The 20,667-nt window shown below is 45.1% G+C and overlaps 1 protein-coding gene across 1 annotated transcript in view; it reads left to right on the top strand.

The window, feature by feature from the left end:
* LOC144763651 (uncharacterized) overlaps positions 1–19,781 on the top strand; it is a 504,573-nt gene extending 484,792 nt beyond the window's left edge. Inside the window, 1 exon segment of the mRNA XM_078649485.1 lies at positions 15,630–19,781. Coding sequence (XP_078505611.1) covers positions 15,630–16,458 — 829 coding nt within the window. The 3' untranslated portion in view covers positions 16,459–19,781.
* Positions 19,782–20,667: the final 886 nt, after the last annotated feature.

Below are 20,667 nucleotides of genomic sequence, written 5' to 3'. Positions count from 1 at the left end.
CAGCTCCTCACCTGACCTCGCAGCGTCTTAATCTGCCTTCCGGTCCCGCACCACTTTCCTGCAAGCACAACCTGTTCCGTGCTTGGTGTGTTCGCTTCAGTCATATTTTATTGCCCTGCAGGTGGTGGCTGCATCCCTTTCCCAGATCAGACTGCACAGCCTGGGGAAGATGCGTTGTTTTCTTCCATGTGAAAGGAAGTCGGGTCATAAGAGGAAACTGCGAGTCAAGTATGGGGTTCTGGCGTAGCAAGGGTGTCACGGACCACAATACTAGTCCGGAAGGAAAATGGGCCCCAAACCGCATTCATGGTAGTAAAAACAAGCATTTGCAATGAAATAGGTCTCGCATTTACGCGAGTTTGAGCTATTGACTTTGCAAATAACAATGCCTTTTATTTTTGTTTTCGTTTTTTAAAACATAAATATAAGGCATTGTCATTTACAATGCCAATAGTTAAAACTCGCGTAAATGCGAGACCTATTGCATTGGAAATGCTTGTTGCATACTGACAATGAAAACACCACAGCAGTGGTAAGGTACAACACAGATGGCAGTTTGACAAGCTCTTGGAAAGTGAAAAAAGGGGCGTCCGGCAGGGGTGCAATTTGGCGCCTTTGCTGTTCACATTATATATTAACAAATTGGGAGAATCCCTAACAGCGTGTTGCAGAGATACACCCAGAGCAAGTCCCAAAATGATTCCTGCACTTTTGTACGCCGATGTCACGCTTCTACTGGCTAGAACCGCATTGGGTTTACAACGTTTTTTAAATTGTTCTATAAGTTTTATGGAGTCACTAGATTTAACTACGAATTATAGGAAATCACACACTATGACTATAGGTTCCGGAAAGGTAGCCAAGGCCAAATTTTATTGCAAGGGGGTTTGAATTAACCAAAGTGACAATGTTTCCTTACCTAGGGGTAATCTTTGATGAGCAAGGATCTTGGTGCCCGCAACTTTTACTTAAAAAGAACATCTTAACCCGAGCAGCAGGGGCAACCCTGAATTTTGCCATAAGACTAGGGTCAAAGCCACTTCCCGCACTATTAAAGGTCTATAATGCAAAATGTTACCCGATGGCTATGTACGGGAGTGACATTTGGGGTTATAAGGATGTGAAGGGGATTCAGGTGGCCGAGAATAATTGCATGCGAAAACTCCTTGTGCTCCCTACTACAACCCCTGTTTTTAACCTACATGAAGAATTGGGAGTGGGTTACATTTCAGACCAGATCGTGGTTGCCCCACTGCTGCGCTGGCTCAGAATTTGGGCAAGTCCGATCCCAAATTTAAATCAACTTATAATTACTGACTGCATCTCACTGGAAGGGGCGTTACTTATTACCTTGCTGAAATACATAAAGGAACTTACCAGATGGTTCAGTCGTCCTGACCTGTTCCTGAGTCCAGGGGCTCTGGGCAAGACTGCCATTAGAGATATCAAAAAGCAGTTTCTGGACAAGCGGCAGAGGCTATGGGAGGAGGCGGAATTAGCCAAACCGCCTTTGAGTAGATTTGCCATATTGAGCCTGGGTCCACAGATGCAGCCATATTTATCTTATGTTAACAAAGCACATCATCACTTTGTTTTGACCAGATTTCATTGGAATCTGTTCCCCTGGCTTCTGGCATTTCCCCAAGGCTATTCCAAACCTGGTTTACTTAAACCGTGCCCCTGTGATAATTTTTCAGAGCAGGATACGCTACATTTTATGTTTTTCTGCGCCTACTACGATTCCTAGCGCACAAATAATATTTTACCACCTTTCAGAGGCTGCCAGTTTGTCCAAGTTAGGCCGGCTCTGACCTAACTTCAAATGTTATCTTCCCCCATGGTTTGTCTGGAGGTTGCAAGCTTTTTAATAGCGGCTGTAAGACATAAGAAAAAATTGCAGCCGCTGTAGCCAGTCTGTTCTCTCCCCTATTGTGCACTTTATGAGATAGTCCTTATAGACTTCGGTTTTTATTTAGCGCTTTTGCACTTTATATTGTTGCACTATTTGTAGATTTATACATGATTGATGAAATAGTAAAGCCAGATGCTTTTTTATTGCTCTGCACAGGCATTTTTAAAACTTTTATTGTGACCTAAGTTTGTATGTATTAATGTCTTTCAATGAATTTTGACTTTTGTAAATGTTTACTTTTATGGCTCTTGGCTGCCGAATAAAATATCTTTGACTGACTGACTAACATTCCTTCCTTCTGTCAAAGGAAGGGTAGTGCAGGTGTTCACAGACAACACCACTGCCATGTGGTACTGCAACAAACATGGCGGGTAGGGTCGTAGACCCTATGTCAAGAGGCTCTCCGCTTTTGGACATGGCTGGAACATCAGGGCATCTTCACTCAGAGGTGGTGCAAGGTCTCTTTCAGCAGTGGGGAGAGCCTTCGTTAGATCTATTCACCACCGAAGAGAACGCGCAATGTTAGCAGTCTGCGCGCTGGATTTTCCAAAGCGGCAACTCGCTAGGCAGCATTTTTTCATCGCGAGTGGAGTTGCGGTTTTCTATATGCCTTTCCACCTATACCACTTCTGCCCAGAGTGGTGAAGAAGATCAAGCGCAACCCGGCCCAAGTCATTCTTGTCGCTCCAGATGGGGCACGAAGAGTCTGGTATCCTAAGCTCTTGAACATGGCCATCGATCCACCGATCCGACTGCCTCTTTGGGAGGATCTTATCTTGCAGCAGCAGCAGGGTGACGGTCCTCCACCCGAACGTGTCCACCCGCCACCTCCTTGTGTCGAGATTGAGCGGCCGCAATTGACAGCTTTCGACCCTCTGCCTGAAGTCTGTAACGTTATCTTGGCAGCCAGGCTCCCTCCACCAAAACGGTATACGCTGTAGATGGAACAAATTTGTGGTGTACAGCAAAAGCTGTGGATCCCCTTTCTGTCCCTCTTTCAGAGGTTCTCCTCTTCATTCTTTCTTTGGCCCAGCAGGGCTGTGATCTTGGCACTCTTAAAGGCTATCTTTCAGCCAATTTCGTCTTTCTTTGCCTTCCTGTTCAGCCTTCTCTTTTCAAGTTCCTACTGTAAATCACTTCCTTAAGGGCATTACTCACCTGTTTAATCCTATTCCTTTTGTAATGCCCCAGTGAGACTTGAACCTTGTTTAGACTTACCTCATGTGCGCTATTTTCAAGCTGCTACATAATTTTTCCTCTCAGACTTTTGATCCTCAAAACTGCCTATCACCTTTGCTATCACCTTTGCTCGCAGGGTGAGTGAGCTTCAGACTCTTTCTTCTAAACCTCCTTACCTGGCTGTTCATCCAGACAAGGTTGTCTTTCGCACTAAGCTTTCCTATCTTCCCAAAGTGGTTACCTCTTTCCACATAGTAGACACCATCACTTTTCCCACTTTCTTCCCGCATCCTTCTAAAGAGGAGGAGAGGCTCCACCGTCTGGATCCAAAACATGCGCTTTCTTTTTATCTGGATCGCTCAAGACTATTCCGGGTGGATGATCAGCTCTATGTTGGCTATGTGGGTGCCAAGAAAGGTCAGGCCATGCAAAAGCGGATCATCTCTCGATTTGCTTGGTGAAAAAGGAACCTCCGATAGGGATGCGCGGCCCTTCCACCAGCGCAATGGCAGCCAATATAGCTTTGGGAATTGGAGTTCCCCGTCATGACATCTGTCAGGCAGCCACGTGGGCTTCATTGCACCCCTTAACTAAATACTACTGTCTGGACTGCTAAGTCCGGAGAGACGGGTTCTTTGGCCGTTCAGTTCTCCAGAATTTCCTGGTGTGAACTTAGTTCCCAGACCCATCTCCGGGGTTGGTATTGCTGGGGTATCTATACTCCGGTAAGGCATCCATAACTAATAATCACGTAAGATATCTTAAAATACCAGTCAAAGTGACTTTCAAGCATATTACAACTGTCGAAACTGCTAGTGAACACAACAGCTGCAGAGCCTAATGAGAGCAAAGCGCAAGGTGCAATATATAGAAAAACAACAGCCTTTCATCAACAGGAGACAGGCACGAGAGCCTAATTAATGCCCGCACCTAGGGCACGCGCCTAGTTTACATTTTGCCTTTGAGGATAATGCTGGGGCAGACACCTGCTCCAGTGACATTTTTATATCAGTTTGTGTATGGTTAGTTAAAAGCGTTACAACTATTTAAAACATACAAGGGGTTTGAAATCTCAAGTCAAATAGAAGTGCACTCACTGATAAGGACATCACAAAATGGAAAACAGGCGTTTTGTTATAACAAAGTGCACTTGGAAAAATCCGCATTGACAGTGACAGTGCTGGTGCAAAGGGTAATAGCAGCACGAATTACATTTAAAAGTGCCGTCCGCCAATATTGTCTAAAGTCACTGTCACATATTGAGAAGCACTTCTTGTTTCAAGGGTTTGACAATGGTAAAATCTCAAGTCAGTTTAAAATACACTCACAGGTAAGTGCATCGGAATAAACTGAGCTAACGTTCCGTTGTAACAAAGTGCCAATGCAGGCACCCAAATTGAGAGTGATAAAGTGCTAGTGCAGTAGATAATAGCTGCAAGCCATGTCCTTTAAGCAGAGAATCACCGAAGGTCAATACTTAAGGATGTCAGTGAAGAGATTTTCTAGCCGGTGAAATGTGGTCATGTGCCGGTAGCTTTTGTGTAGCTATTGTGTTTTTACCTCTTTGTGAGAAGTTGGCCTGATAGGTGATGTTTCCAATTCTGGAACCACCTGTTATCAGACCAAACAATCCCTTATGGTGTCTGGTTGTAAGTCAACCTTATTAGACAAGCTATCCTAGGGGTAGCATGGACTAAGCAGCCTAAAGGCTTAACTTAAGAGGTCGTGTTAAGCGAGCTGTTTTACCACATACAATCCTGTAATATCAAATGAAAGGACACCACACAAGTATATATTATAAAAATATATGTATTTATTACTAAAAACAATCCCCAGTATTCTTTATGAATAAAGGGGCACAAGCGTTAATTCAAAAGCACAGTTTAAACATACAAAGTTGCACAAATATGGATGAGGGCGAGGGGCCACTCAGACCATATACTAAACAAGTGGTATAAGAGATACCAATCAAACAGTGGTTAGGCCTAGGGCCTAGGGAATCGCTGGGAGCAGTCCGGACAAGCAGTGCTGAAGTCGGGAAAAGCCCGCGGGATTCGGGTGCAGTGCGGAAAGCGCACGCATGCACCAATGTTAACAATTGGTGCGTAAAAGTTGTAAAGTTAAAGTTTAAGGACACTTCCGCTGAACCTAGAGGAACAAAACTTAAGACACAGACCCTAGAGATGTGTACCAGTGTGGGAACACCGGCGAAACAAAGTTACCTCACCCACAGGAAGCGGGTGCACAGGGTCGAAGTTGAGTCGGGTTTCGTCACGCAGGCTCTTGGTGCTTGAAGCTGAAAGGGCTGCAGTCGGGGTGAAAGAGAAGTGTCCGGAGGAGTCCAAGGGTGGACTCAAGTCGAAAAGTACCTGAAAGCAGAGGGGACAGAGTCTGGGTCACTCAGCAGTGACCAGGGTGGAACCAGGACGGAACCAGGCAATGTCGGGCGCAATCAGGTGGTCGTCGAGGAGCTTCTCTCTGCTGTCACGTGGGCTCTGGGGCATCTACGACGTCCAGGAGCAGGTCACGATCTGTCCCACGCAGGCTCTCGCCGTCGGCGCTGTCGGCTTCAAGATTGGAGCAAACAACACTTGGCAAAAGCAATCCACGCGGAACCGGGAGATTGCTTCTCACTCGAACCAGGAGGGTCAGAGTGGGGGCTCCTTTTCAGGGGAGCTGGTGCAAATCTGGGGCAACCAGAATCGCAGGTCGAATTTCAAGTTTCGTCGGCACAGGGGCCACAAGCCGGCTGGCAAGTGTCCGGGCCAACGCGTTGAGCCAAAAGAAGCAGAAGGGCCCCACGCAGCACTCGTCGAGTGTGGAGGGCTGAACTTCGGTACAAGTGTGGCTCAGGGTTGGGGCTTCTCAAACCCCGGTGTACAGCTTTGAGGGTCACTCGTGGGCTGCACGGTCAGCGTCTCGTGGTCTTTCCAAGATGGCGTGCCCCACGCTTCCGGTCGCCTCCACGGGTCTCAGCTCTGCAGGGACTGTGGATCGGGCTGTTGGAAGGCAGGCAAGCTTGATCTCGTCAATCTCTGTCGCTCGAGTTCTGGCGGGAACTGCGACAAAGCAGACGTCGATGGCTGGATGGTGCCTGTTTGCACAGGGTGGTCACTCCTTGACCACAAGGGAGATTCTTCGGGCTTCTACGTCGAGTAGGATGTCGAAGGGTCCAGAGTTTCATTTCTTATGTTTCATCAGGATAATCTGAAGTGCATTGGCACTGCTCCCAGTCTTATACTAATTTTGGGGGCTGGATTACCTGCTAGGTCCCCTCCTATGGGTGGGACCCAGGAAGTGGGTGGATACACCCCCTTCCTTTGATCCAGGGCGCCCTGGCACGAGGGCTGGAGTGCCCCAGAACCGGTTTGGCCGGATTATGCAAGGGGCAGCCTTGTGCGTCCCTAGCAGTGTCTGGTTTCTTTCAAACCTCCCTGCTACAATCCACTATCTCCTGTCTGGAGGGTGGTAACACCCCCCTGCGACAGGAAACCCTTTGTCCAGGCCCCATTTGGCTGAGTTTCGGTCAGCTGCAGGGGGTCAGACTCTTGTCTGTGGCAGAGGCATCCATTTTGTGGATCTAAGGTTTTTGTAGAAATTAACCGCATTTAAGTAAAGTAACATGTCTTACCCCTCTAGAGGGGTGGAATGCTATCCCCGTCGCCAGAACTGGCGAGGGGATAGTATTCCAAATCGTATGACACCTTACACGACATGTTTTGATAAAGCCAAACCAGAGTTGCTATATAACCGCGAGGATTATAAGGCACTTAAGAGTATATGGTATGGCATTATCCTGAAACAGCTTAGGGAGTTGTTCCCGACAGCTGCAGACAGGCTCAGCTCATGCTAGAGCTCCATCTCACATTAAATCACGCACTCTGCCTCCAGGATTGATGAGGCCTTCCATAGGAGTGGCTCACAGGTTTATATGTGTCCAGATATAGGTTTAGATATAGGTATACTATATCTAAGTAAGGGTTGATTACACCACCTTACCCCAGCTGAGTGATAAGCCAGTTGTGTCAATTTAAGAACCAGCCAGGGGTGGCAAAAGATATGCTGCAGCCCCTGGTAGGCCTTGGTGGCCCCTATGCCCTGGGCACCTATAGTGCATTATACAGGGGCTGACAAGGAGTCCATTTCCAATTGTGGTATGTACCTAGGGTACATGGAATCCATTTTACAGAGAGAGCAGATGGCCTGGGGCCCTGATTAGCAGGGAACCAGGTCAACTAAGTCAAAAAACCAGCTAAACACAGGCAAAAAATCTGGGGTAACCATAGTCAGGTAGCCACCTTCCTACACTCTTTGTAATATTATTGGTAGGGAGGGTGAAGCTCCGTAGTTGAGTCTGTTCACAAAATCAGGACGTGATAGGATGATACGTGGTCGCCGGGAGCTTCTCTGGAAATCCTAGCTGAGGGTAGATTGGTCTTATGGTTCAAATATGATAAAATGTGCTTCTCATCATTTGGTTTACTCTCAGAGCCTGGGAAATCCATGAGCACTCCAATGTTCCTTACTTCTGTTGATCTTTTAGGAGGGTCTGAGCAATGTAGAGGATGGTAGTTCTCCCAATGTCTGCATGTGAGAATCTCTGTTGTGGATGAGTTGAGTTTAACTTCACTAGTCACATCCATTGGTCGATGCCTTGTTATGTTATGTTATGTGCATACTCTTTTATAGCGCACGGCTACCCATGCGGGTGTCCCGGCGCTTTTGCAAAGAGATCAGAGACCAGTGTATCCGTTCAGCAACTCAGGTGGTCAGAGCGATCACGCAGAAAAGAGCCACGTCTTAAGCTCCTTTCTAAAGGTAAAGAGACTATTGGCTTTCCGCAAAGAGATCGGAAGCCCATTCCAATGGAGGGCCGCTAAATAGCGGAAGGACCGACCACCCATCCGGGCACGTTTGATGGACGGGACCGCAATCGTGGCAGATGAAGCCGATCGCAGCATCCTCCTTGGAGCATAAAAGGCCAATCTCTTTTTGATGTACGCAGGGCCTACAGAATGCAGGGCCTTGAAGGCCAAAGTCAGAGTTTTAAAAATAACTCTTTTAGAGATAGGGAGCCAATGTAACTCCTTAAGCAAACTAGAAGCTCTGGCTCTGCGTGGGAGGCCAAAGATTGCCCTTGCAGCAGAGTTCTGGACTATCTGCAATCTTGCCAGCAGGTATTTCGGCAGACCTACATACAGCACATTAGCATAATCAAAACGTGATCCAACTAATGCCTGAACTACAATTTTCTTATATTGCAGTGATAACATCGGTAAGAATTTTCTGAGCATTCTCAGGATGCTGAAGCATTTCCCTGATAATGCATTGATCTGAGATCTAAAAGACAGATCTACGTCGCAGACCACACCAAGATTTTTGGCCTGCATTGATACCGACCCGGGAGGAAACATGTCCTGAGGCCACCAGGATTTCCAGCATGGGTCCGGAACACAACCAAAAAAAGCAACTCAGACTTGTCTGAGTTGCATTTAAGGCTATGTCGTTGGAACCATGCAAAAACGGAACCAAGGCAGTCCCTGATTTTTGCCCCATCAAACGCCTCTCCCTTCCTGCACGTGAACAGGAGCTGGGTGTCGTCAGCGTAGGATATGACCTGGGCACCAAAAGCCTCCGCCACCGCCGCCAGAGGGGCCATATAGATATTAAAGAGGATGGGGCTCAGAATGGATCCTTGAGGAACCCCCACCCCTAGCGGCGGCATTTCAGCGGAGAACGGTGGTGCCCAGGTCACCTGTCGGCGGTCCGACAAAAAAGATCTAAACCAATCCAACACCGTTCCACGAAACCCGATCTCCTGGAGTCTTAAAAGGAGACCGTCATGTGGGACGGTGTCGAAAGCCGCCGACAGATCCAGCTTGACTAGTACAGCCTTACCCCCTAGATCAAGCGTCTCCCTGATAGCTTCAGTGACCTCCAGAAGGGCTGTCTCCGTGCTATAGTTAGCACGAAACCCCGACTGTGTGTCATGAAGGATGTTGTTGCTCTCGATGTAGTTGGTAATCGAGAGCTGCACGTGTTTTTCAACAACCTTCGCTAGAGCAGGGAGAAGGGATATCGGTCTGTAATTAGCATGCGTCATGGGATCTAAATTTGGCTTTTTGATTAGAGGCAAAATCAGTGCATGTTTCCAAGCCGGGGGAACCACTCCCGTAGACAAAGACAGGTTCAGCAGAGGGTTCAGCAGGCTGTTAACAGCTGCAGCTACTCTGCCCAAGAACTTAGCCGGACAGGGGTCCATAGGAGAACCTGACTGAAGTCGAGATAGAAGGTCAAACGAGGTTGAGCAGGTCATTTGAGGGAAAGCCGAAAGAAAGGGCATGGTATATTCACTCAAAGAAGGAAGTGTGGGACTATATGCTGACAGTATAGGGTCCGGAACAGGAAAAGACTCCTGAATTGTCTTAATTTTTTGAGCGAAAAAAGCTGCAAGCTGCTTTATCCACTCTTCAGAATGAGAGTGGGCAGGGGAGCAGGCGGCAGGTGAAGTAAACTCTTTAACTATTTTAAAAAGCTCTTTACTTGTATTGCTGGCTTCATCTATTCTGTGTTGCAGATAGCTTTGCTTACTCTCAGCAATATGTTTGTGATAAGTTTTGATCATATCCTTATATCTTTGTTTATCCTCACAATCGTATTTTCGTCGCCAGAGCCTTTCAGTTTTCTTACACTCTTGGCGCATTTTTCTTAGTGAGGGGGTAAACCATGGAGCAGAGGCTAGGTGACAGACTGAGTTGACTGTCTTCACAGGGGCCAGTTCATCAAATCTGTCAGTTAGCCACTTCTGCACCGCCTCAAGGTCTGCCTCCAAATCATCAGTGAACTCACAAGGATGAAGACGAATAGCGTCGGTCATCGCTTCCACCGAAATACGGTGGAAGGCTCTTGATCGTCGGGACACACTACTCTGTCTTCTCTGCCCTGTATTAATATGAAAAGGGATATCAAAATTTAACATAAAATGATCAGACCATAACACTGGGAGTGGGAGTGATACTTCAATCTGTTTGGTGGAAAAGATTTGGTCTAAAATATGCCCTTTGTTATGGGTAGGGCTATTAATATAAGGAACAAGGCCCAGCAATGCCGCGACATCTTGGATTTTAACAGCATTTGGATCTGCTGCTTGGTCCATATGGAAATTAAAATCCCCCAGCAAGAGACAATGCGCCGAGCGCATACAGGGAATGGAAAGAGCGACCTGTACATCTTCAAAAAATGTACCGATAGGACCAGGTGGTCTATAGACAAGAAGTCCAGTGCATGTCTGGCGGGATGAAAGAGACAGCTTGAAGCCAATGGCTTCACAACCAGATATATTATCTATCAGGAAAGAGGAACAAATTAGATCCTTTTTCACAATCAGAGCCACACCTCCTCCTCTCCCCCCAACTCTATCACTTCTAAGAATGGTATAATTCGGGGGCAATGCTTTTGCCACATCCGGGCCTGAGCCTTCCCCGAGCCATGTCTCCGTTAGAAACAGACATGAGAGTTGAGAGTTGGAAAGTAGATCCCAGATGTCCGTAGAATGTCTGCCAAGCGACCTGGTGTTCAAAAGAGCGCATTGGCAGTATTGGGAAGGGGGTGGTGCCGATAGTTCCAAAGAGACAACTGGCCGCCAGCCACAGGTCAAACAACCTTTCCTCAAAATCCGCTTACCCGGTGGTAAACATTGGCACAGCGGAGAGGGATGGCGCAGGGTACGCAGCTCAGCAGAGCCATAAACAATCATCCCAAAAACGATAGGGAAATGTACTATACACAATAACAGTAAAAGAGTGTGACAGAGTCCTACCTCGCCGCGACCGAGACGCGGACGGGCGCAGACGGGCAGGACTCTGGCACGACTCAGGCGCAGGGAAGGCGCCACCGCTGCGCATCTCCGCTGCGCAAAACAGGCGAGCATTAAATAGCGTGCTCTCCGCGTCCCTGCTGACCTGGGACGCTCCAAAATGGCGCTCACCCTCCTCTGCCCAAGGCAAGATGTCCGCCGGCAACCACAACCTCCCCAGAACCGGGTCCGCCAAACAGCGGTGGGTTTTTCCAAATTATGGTGCAAGGTAGGGGGCAAGCGGGGAGCTAAGAACAAGGGATAATAAAAAATAATAAAGTAAAATAAATCCAAAACGGGTCGTTAAAATTGTATAGAGCGGAGCTCAGGAAAACGCGACCAGCGCGACCAACAGCGAGGTGCTGATGTGATTCTCAGCCTCAGGATACCTTACCAGGTAGTCCCCTCGTGATGCTCGCCCTAAATAGCGTGCTCTCCGCGTCCCTGCTGACCTGGGACGCTCCAAAATGGCGCTCACCCTCCTCTGCCCAAGGCAAGATGTCCGCCGGCAACCACAACCTCCCCAGAACCGGGTCCGCCAAACAGCGGTGGGTTTTTCCAAATTATGGTGCAAGGTAGGGGGCAAGCGGGGAGCTAAGAACAAGGGATAATAAAAAATAATAAAGTAAAATAAATCCAAAACGGGTCGTTAAAATTGTATAGAGCGGAGCTCAGGAAAACGCGACCAGCGCGACCAACAGCGAGGTGCTGATGTGATTCTCAGCCTCAGGATACCTTACCAGGTAGTCCCCTCGTGATGCTCGCCCTAAATAGCGTGCTCTCCGCGTCCCTGCTGACCTGGGACGCTCCAAAATGGCGCTCACCCTCCTCTGCCCAAGGCAAGATGTCCGCCGGCAACCACAACCTCCCCAGAACCGGGTCCGCCAAACAGCGGTGGGTTTTTCCAAATTATGGTGCAAGGTAGGGGGCAAGCGGGGAGCTAAGAACAAGGGATAATAAAAAATAATAAAGTAAAATAAATCCAAAACGGGTCGTTAAAATTGTATAGAGCGGAGCTCAGGAAAACGCGACCAACAGCGAGGTGCTGATGTGATTCTCAGCCTCAGGATACCTTACCAGGTAGTCCCCTCGTGATGCTCGCCCTAAATAGCGTGCTCTCCGCGTCCCTGCTGACCTGGGACGCTCCAAAATGGCGCTCACCCTCCTCTGCCCAAGGCAAGATGTCCGCCGGCAACCACAACCTCCCCAGAACCGGGTCCGCCAAACAGCGGTGGGTTTTTCCAAATTATGGTGCAAGGTAGGGGGCAAGCGGGGAGCTAAGAACAAGGGATAATAAAAAATAATAAAGTAAAATAAATCCAAAACGGGTCGTTAAAATTGTATAGAGCGGAGCTCAGGAAAACGCGACCAGCGCGACCAGCAGCGAGGTGCTGATGTGATTCTCAGCCTCAGGATACCTTACCAGCCTTGAATATAGTCATCTAGACTTGAGCTATTCAGACCGCTCAGACTCCCCAGTTTCAGAGGGATTGGTGTGTCATCTGCCCGACTGCAGCACATCAGGGCCGTATTACATAAAGTGCCCCGGGAAGGGGGGGGGGGGGGCAACAGGCTTTTGCACCCACTTCGTGTGCCCTTTGGGCGCTTTGGTATTACAGAGGGGGCCGCAGACGCTTGTGTGCCCCCTTCTGTACTACCAATAGCACTGGCGCACATAAAGTGCCAGTGCTGTATACAGGGGGCATTCCCTCATTTGTATGCAAATGAGTGAATCCCTTTGCCTCTGCGCCCATGCCACATTACAAGCGCGGGAGCAGAGGCAAAGATGTCCTCATGAGGCTCACTGAGAGTGCGCCTTCTAAAAGGTGGCACACTGTCAGTGCGCCCACGCCCGATGGAAACCCTCTGGAGGGGGATAGGGAGTCCCATGGACCCCCAGGCATCCCCTTGCAGGTGGATGCAGTCACTCACTGTACCCGCCAGCAAGGGGATCTCAAATCCCCTCCAAACGTGCAGCCTGGTTGCCGCCTGCACTGTGAAAACACAGAGCGGCTGTAAATCAGCCGCTCCGTTTTTCACAGGAATGCGCTGCCCTCCGGCTGCACCAGTTCGCAGCTGCACTGGGGGCAGCGCATTCATGGTAATGGGGCTCATTTTCACTGTTTGCGGCCCGGCGCACCTTTTAAAAGGTGCGCCTGCCGCAAACAATGAAAAAGAACATTTACCATAATACAGCCCCTGGTTGTAATGTTTGAAGTCTGGTCGTGGGCTGAGATAGGCCTTGAGCAAAAAGGAGCAATGATTGATCATTGCGGTATGCCTTCTGCTTTGATGATGCTATGATGCTGACATGAATGAAACAAGCCAGGTAATGCTCACGCTGTCAGGGAGGTAAGAGATCATGGTGAAATGTGCCAGAAATGGCAAATAAGCCCAGTAGAAGAAGTGTAGGAATATCATTCTTCCAAACTGGGGTTGTCAGATCATGTACCTTGGACATCAGGGAAGATTCAATGCCTACCCAAGGGTGGAACCCAGCTTATTGGTTTGATGGTGACGTGTTTACTTCAAGGACGAGACAGCTCAGTTGTCTAAAAAATTAGCCAGTTGAGATTTTCCATGCGTTCTGGGTGGTATATGAAGGGATGCTGTCCACACCAGGTAAACTTGAATTATTTTAATGAGCATTCATGTAAGCGATCAGCAGTGTTCGAGTGAATCAGCAACTTCTTAATCAATTCAAACATACACATTCTATGCATTAGAACTCGCCTACATCCCTATGTAAAGACCCAACAGTTTGTATGATATGTTGAGCGTACTAAATGTCTCTGGAAGCTTGTGTTATTTCTTTACAAGGCATGTATAGTTTTAGTTTCTGCATGCAAAACCCTCAACTTTAGGAGTAATCTTTTGTAAAACTTGTGTATGAGTGTCCTTAAGCTCCTTATCTTTACTTTGATACAAAGTCCTTACAGCCAAACCAGACATTCAACTCAGACTCGTACTTCTCTTCTCACGTCTCAAAAGGCTACCATTTTGCATTGAATAAGCTCATAAATATTGTGTATTTTTGCTCATTTACAATCAGTAACAAACTCTTATTTTCATTCTGCAGGTCACTGAAGCAGGGATAAAAAAGGAAAATTGTAATTTAATAACACACAGCACAATTCATCACACTAAAGTGGTTTATGTTGAAGATATGACCATGTCTCAGAGCCCCAATAAGTAAACAGTACCAAGAAGCCGAGGAGGAAAAAGAAGTAGAGAACCCTACTGAATGTGAAATTGATATCGCAAATTCGTTATATTTGCTATACATTGCTGAGTAACTAAATACAAATATTACAAACATTTTAAAAAATGGATTATTAGTGTTATACAACTTCGGAAATATAAACGAGTAACTAATCCAAACCATACCTGTGCACAGAACATGATAATTTTTGTCAGAAAGACCTATCACCTCAACGGTAGTGAATACACTTAAGTCGCAAGACTCATCTGCTGAAGTGGTATAGAACACACCTGGTAATAAAGAAAGTCATTGCAATAGCTCCTTTCCAGTTTTTAGCAAAAACACTTGAGTTTGCCAAAGTTTGTTTCAGTTATGCTGAATGTTGAAACGTGACACCACCAGTGCTCAGGTGTTAGCCACAGCTCCGGAGAACACACACTGGGCATTGAAGAGAATATTCTGCTACTGATAATGTGTAATATAATATTCCTGCCATTGCACATGTGTAGCCTACAATACATCAAGACAATAACTTTGTCAGTCTTTTATAACCTGCTAAATAAATGTTAGTAAAGCTTCAGTCACGAAGTGAACCTGCCGGATAGACTTCATATAGACATAGAATGGAGACCATAACTCAATGAGAGACATTTGGAAAGGTTCAGTGGAAAAGCTTACATTGCTTAAAGAGGTCACAACACTACAAGTCCAGACAGAATTTTTAATAGGCTCAATGCTGGTGTTAAGAATAACACGTGAAGCCCCTTTGAGAGGTTAGTGCTGGAAATGATTTAAACACGTCCGGACTTTGGAATGAGAGCAAGTCTTAATCTGCTGTGTACACCAGAAAAAACACACCTGGAGACAATAACTCCAGAAAGAAATATTTTATATGCCCAACATATGAGTATAGCATTAGGTATCAATTCCATCTCACTAAGATAATGCACACTGAGGAGACCTTACAGCTACTCTAAATGTCAGAAACTCTTTCGACAGAAATCTGATCTTACATACAAGAATAAAGACTGGCTAAAACTCTTTAAGTAATCTGAATGTCAAAAAAGCTTTATTTGTAAAAATATTTCTTAACATGCAACAACACAAATAGGGTGAAACCTTTTCAGTGCTCAAGCTACCAGAAAAGTTTTCGTCATGAATTCTCTCAGTCAGCATTGTAGAACACATGAGGGGCAAAAACCTTACCAGTGTTCTGAATGCAAGAAATATTTCAGGTATCAATGCAGTCTCACTGAACACGAGAGAACTCACACTGAGGAAAAACCTTATAAGTGTTCTGAATGCCAGAAAAGCTTCAGTCAGAAAGCCAGTCTAATAATCCACGAGAGAACTCACACTGGGGAAAAACCTTATCTGTGCTCTGAATGCCCAAAAAGATTCATTAAGAAAATATATCTCACACACCATGAGAGAACCCACACCGGGAGGAAACCCTATTGGTGCTCTGAATGCCACAAAAGCTTCAGTTGGAAACACAGTCTCATTAACCATGAGAGAATCCACACTGGAGAAAAACCTTTTAAGTGCTCTGAATGCCAGAAAAGCTTCAGTCAGAAAGGCACTCTCACTCGACATGAGAGACAACACAGTGTGCAGAAACCTTATCAGTGCCCTGAATGCCAGAAAAGCTTCAGACTTAAAGACAATCTCACTCGACATGAGAGAACTCACACTGGGGAAAAACCATACCAGTGCTCTGAATGCCAGAGGAGCTTTAGTGTTAAAGAGAGCCTTACTCGACATGAGAGAACTCACACTGAGGAAAAACCTTATAAGTGCTCTGAATGCCAGAAAACCTTCCGTCAGAAAGGTCATCTAACTCAACATGAGAGAAAACACACGGGACAGAAACCTTATCAGTGCTCTGAATGTCAGAAAAGATTCAGGCATAGGGGTAGCCTTGCTCGACATGAGAAAATTCACACTGGGGAAAAACCATACCAATGCTCTGAATGCCACCTGAGTTTCAGTGATAAAGGTAACCTTGTTCAACATGAGAGAACTCACACTGGGGAAAAACCTTATAAGTGCTCTGAATGCCAGAAAAGCTTCAGTCATAGAGTCAGTCTCAATTACCATGAAAGAAAACACACTGGGGAAAAACCTTATAAGTGCTCTGAGTGCCAGAAAAGCTTTAGTCAGAAGGGCAGTCTCATTCTACATGAGAGACAACACACTGGACAGAAACGTTATCAGTGCTCTGAATGCCAGAAAGGCTTCAGGCTTAAAGTCAGTCTCACGGAACATGAGAGAACCCACACTGTGGAAAATACCATACCATTGCTCTGAAGGCCAGATGAGATTTAGTGTTAAAGGTAGCCTTGCTCGACATGAGAGAACTCACATTAGGGAAAAGCATTATAAGTGCTCTGAATGCCAGAAACGTTTCAGTAAGCAATGCAAACTCACTCTACAAGAGCGAAAACACACTGGGTGAAAACATTATCACTGCTCCGAATGCCTGAAAAGGTTCTGGGGTGAGTCCATTCTCACTGTTCATGACAGAAGCCATACTGGGCATAAACATTTCTACTGCTCTGCTTGCCTCAAAAGCTTCAGGCACAGAAAGAACCTGCCTGAACATGAAAGACCCCACGCAAGGGAAGTACCCTATCAGTCCCTGAACACTGGAAAGGCTTCTGTGAAAAAGTTACTCTTTCGTACTGCGAAAGAGCCTACACTGGCCAAAAACCTCTTTAGTGCTTTGAGTGCCTAGAAAGCTTTAGTGATAAATTCTACTCACCCACGACAAGCCCCACTCTGGATTCAAACTTTATGAGTGCTCTGTCTCTCCTTCAGAAGACCGCAATGAATACTTCCAAATAGTAGAACAAATTGTGAAGCGCCCATTACCAGTGCATTACAAAATACAAACAATAAATAGTCTCACTTTTCCTGTTATGTTGTCCAGCTTTGTAATTTGGGTGCAAGGAAGATTAGGTAACCTCATTAGTTAATTTTCAAACACCAAAACTTACCTTGATTAAATTGTAAGCCTATAAACATACCCAGCAAAGGTAAAATATCCAAAGATGAAGAAAGTTTTGCAGTACCAATAACAGAGACCAGCTCTGCACTTGCAGAGGCATGTCACAAAACGCAAAGGATGAACAACTACCCTTCAGTCCAAGGGGAAAAAGAAGAAACAACACAGTAAAAGCAACGTACAAGAAAACTGAACCCCAAGACAAACGCCTGTTAGAGAGCAGAAGGATATAGTGGAAGATACATCGTGGAGCAATTTAGTAGCTACTCCGAGGAGAAGTGAAAGTCATAGCTCAGTGTAATAAAGTTTGCCGAATTTTGTTTTCTCTTGCAGCTTCATCGAGTGGACATAAGGTTTTTATTGAAGCTCAGTAAGTTAGCTGAGAAAAAAAAGGGGTCATTCTCATAATAAACATTCGGAGAACAGGAACGCTTGAAGAAAGCAGACAACTGAGCTGATTTGCTGTAAGCTGTCGCATCTTGTCCAAGATAGTGTTGTGTGAACATAAAATGGTTACCGTGCGCTTAGAGATGTTTTGTTTCATGAACATATTTTTTATTGCCTTGTTTTTTGTAAGAACTAACATGCTGTAAACTGAGATTTTTATCTCGGTGTTCTTGGCTAGTGGCCAACTCGTGGGCCCGACGGTATTCCAAATTAGCTTTATAATGTTTTTTCTTCACTGACTTGCATATTTATGACAATTGTTTGTTAAATGCTAATGGACTGATACTATTTTGAGTTCATTTGTTGAAGCACTAATTTATTGTCGTAACTAAAAAGGATAAAGACCCTAAACATGCACGTAATTTCAGACCTTTTTGATGAATTGACCAATATTGACAAAAATCTTAGCAAATAGGGGCCCAGTCTACCAAACATGTCCAAATCCGGAAATCACAAAGTCACACAGTTTGCCAACACAAGAATTATGTGCAACATAATAAACCCATTTTGCAAGTTGGAATTGTTTTTTTGATGCTCCAAATGATATGTATCAATAGTTTATTGCTGCCATTTTAGTCGCGGGCCATTAATCAACTGCCTAAACCTCAATATAGGTAGTAATACATTTGAAAAGTTGTTTCCTTGGGCCCTAGTGAATTACCACACAGAAAAAATATAACACACGAAATCAGAAACAGATCACAAAATGTTGGTTTGCAACTTGCAACCTCTGTTTGTGACCAGTGTCTTAGTACATTGGGCCCATACACTTTTAAAAGTTATTTGAGTCAGTGTTTCCTTACGATCTATTCTATATTTAGAGACTAGATTATCATCCAGTAACACCAGTGCTTCCCAAACGTTTTTATACCACAAACTTTGGCGACCCACCTAGCTTTAATGGATTGTTTGTAATGTCATGACCCAGACCACACCCTTCAGTATTGGATTGTGGGCAAGATAATGATATGCCTATAGAAGTGGCAGATGGTGAACTGCACTGGAGTCTGAAACTGGAACACTTTTCAAAGCGGGGTGCTTGTCTGAGGCTTCCATATACTAAAATCGTAAGGCTTCTGAAAATCTTGGGGTTGATACCAATAATTTTAGGAAACATGAGAAACACCTTTGGCAGCAGAGTATGGGGTAAGGCTTCACGTCTAGTTTTGTGTTAAGATGATGCTTAGTGATGTAGTGTGAACTCAATATATATGTGTATATTATATAGTTTTTTATAATGCGAAGACAGCACAAGGGCATTTGAGCAGCTTACATTATCGTGAGATTACATTACAGAAGGTCACATTCGTTTTATTATAAACACAGTAGATTAAGTATTTTACCCAGAATCACAGGAGGTTGAGCCAATGCCAGGATTCAAACATGGTTCCCCAATTCCAAAATTGGCAGCTCTAGTCACACACAAGTGGTATTATTGTCTATCATGTATAGTGATCACATTCTCTGTTGAAATGGCTTTGTGAAGTAAAAAAAAAAAGCAGCAACAAATACTGGAAGGTTTACCCAGAGTTTTGCATGGGAATACTTGTAAAGGTTTCTTTTAAAACGTATCTTAGGGACATTGCACTCCCCATTTGCAGTAGTGCACAACCTGTGCTAATCATTTTAAATATGTCTTACATACAGAACAGAACTTTTGCGAACCACCAAGAATCGGCTCAGACTCCACAGCCCAAGCCACAGTTTTAGCAACGCTGCACTAGATCCATTTATTATGTATAAGTCTAGACCAGTTCCTCTTCATCACCTATGAGTATTTTGTCATTTGACGCAGAACATTTTAATTATGCATTTTTTTAAAGCAATGCGTTCCAGCTTGTGACAGCTTTTCCAACTATTTTTTATGCGCTGTACTACACCTACAGCAAGACGGATGGGTGATCCGCTGACGCAAAATTTCTTAAGCAGTACTAAGTCGTATTGACTATTGGCCCATTTTACATCTTTACTAGTCGCTGTACTTTTACATTGTTGTAACCATAAACCTTATGTTATTTAAGTCACGATGATGGGTGTTATTGAATGAGACACTGAGGATTTGTTATTGCTCGTTATTGATCGTATCACTATAATTCCAAACGTCTTGGCACTCATTGTTTTGTATGCCGAGCTTCAGTTTGTGTCTTTACACAATAAAAACAAAATTGTATTACCTGAATATGTCTTTTACTACAAACATGTTAAAGGGTATTGATTTAATGCAGCATCCGTCTTAACAGAAATATTTAACCATTATCTTCACAACACAATTAAATACACAATGAATCCCAGTGGTATTGCCAAATATACAAAAGTTTGATAGGAGATCTTCCCTGTTTCAACACTGGTGGAGTACAGTTCAACAGGTAAATTGTTACTGTATCACAACCACTAAGCTTATTATTTATCTTACATTTGGAATTTCCATCCTCCTTTTATGAAAACAAAGTTGAACTTTTATATCTAAATGTATTTGGAGCACTAAATGTCTGGATTGTTCATAAAAAATGAAAGGCCTTATTTAGAGTTTAGCCAACGGTCAAATTTGGTTTCCACTGTATAACAAGTGCCATAGACTATAATGGACTTGTAATACAGTAGTAGGGACATGTCTGTAAGTATCCTGTTAACCAAACTCAAGATAGGGCCTTATGCACAAATCCATTTAATGATGCTATAGGTCTGCCTGATTTTACTCGGTTCAGTACTGAGGTGACACTCACTTAGCAAACGTCAGTACTGGAGGACATGGCACAGTCACTTGATACCTAAAGGCCCAGTCACTTGATACCTAAAGGCCCTGCTCACGCTTTAAACTTTAAACAAAAAAAGGATTTGGCTAAGGATTACCAGAGCCATCACTCGCTGCAAGCTAGTTTCTATGCCAGTGCCAGCCCTCCCACCCAAGAGACACAGTGAGAATCGAGAGACTAATTGCACAGGAGGCCAAACATAGACTGTGTGAAGGCTATTGTTGTACATGACTTGATCCTGATCATAAACTGACCATTGTAGGAATCGAGACCAAAAGCTAACTGACCGGAAGGGGGATCATAAGGATTACT

This window comes from Lissotriton helveticus, chromosome 1_1 (genome assembly GCF_964261635.1).
Source record: "Lissotriton helveticus chromosome 1_1, aLisHel1.1, whole genome shotgun sequence".
Taxonomy (NCBI): Eukaryota; Metazoa; Chordata; class Amphibia; order Caudata; family Salamandridae; genus Lissotriton; species Lissotriton helveticus.
Note: the sequence above shows the minus strand (reverse complement) of the source record. Positions and strands in the feature narration are given on the sequence as shown.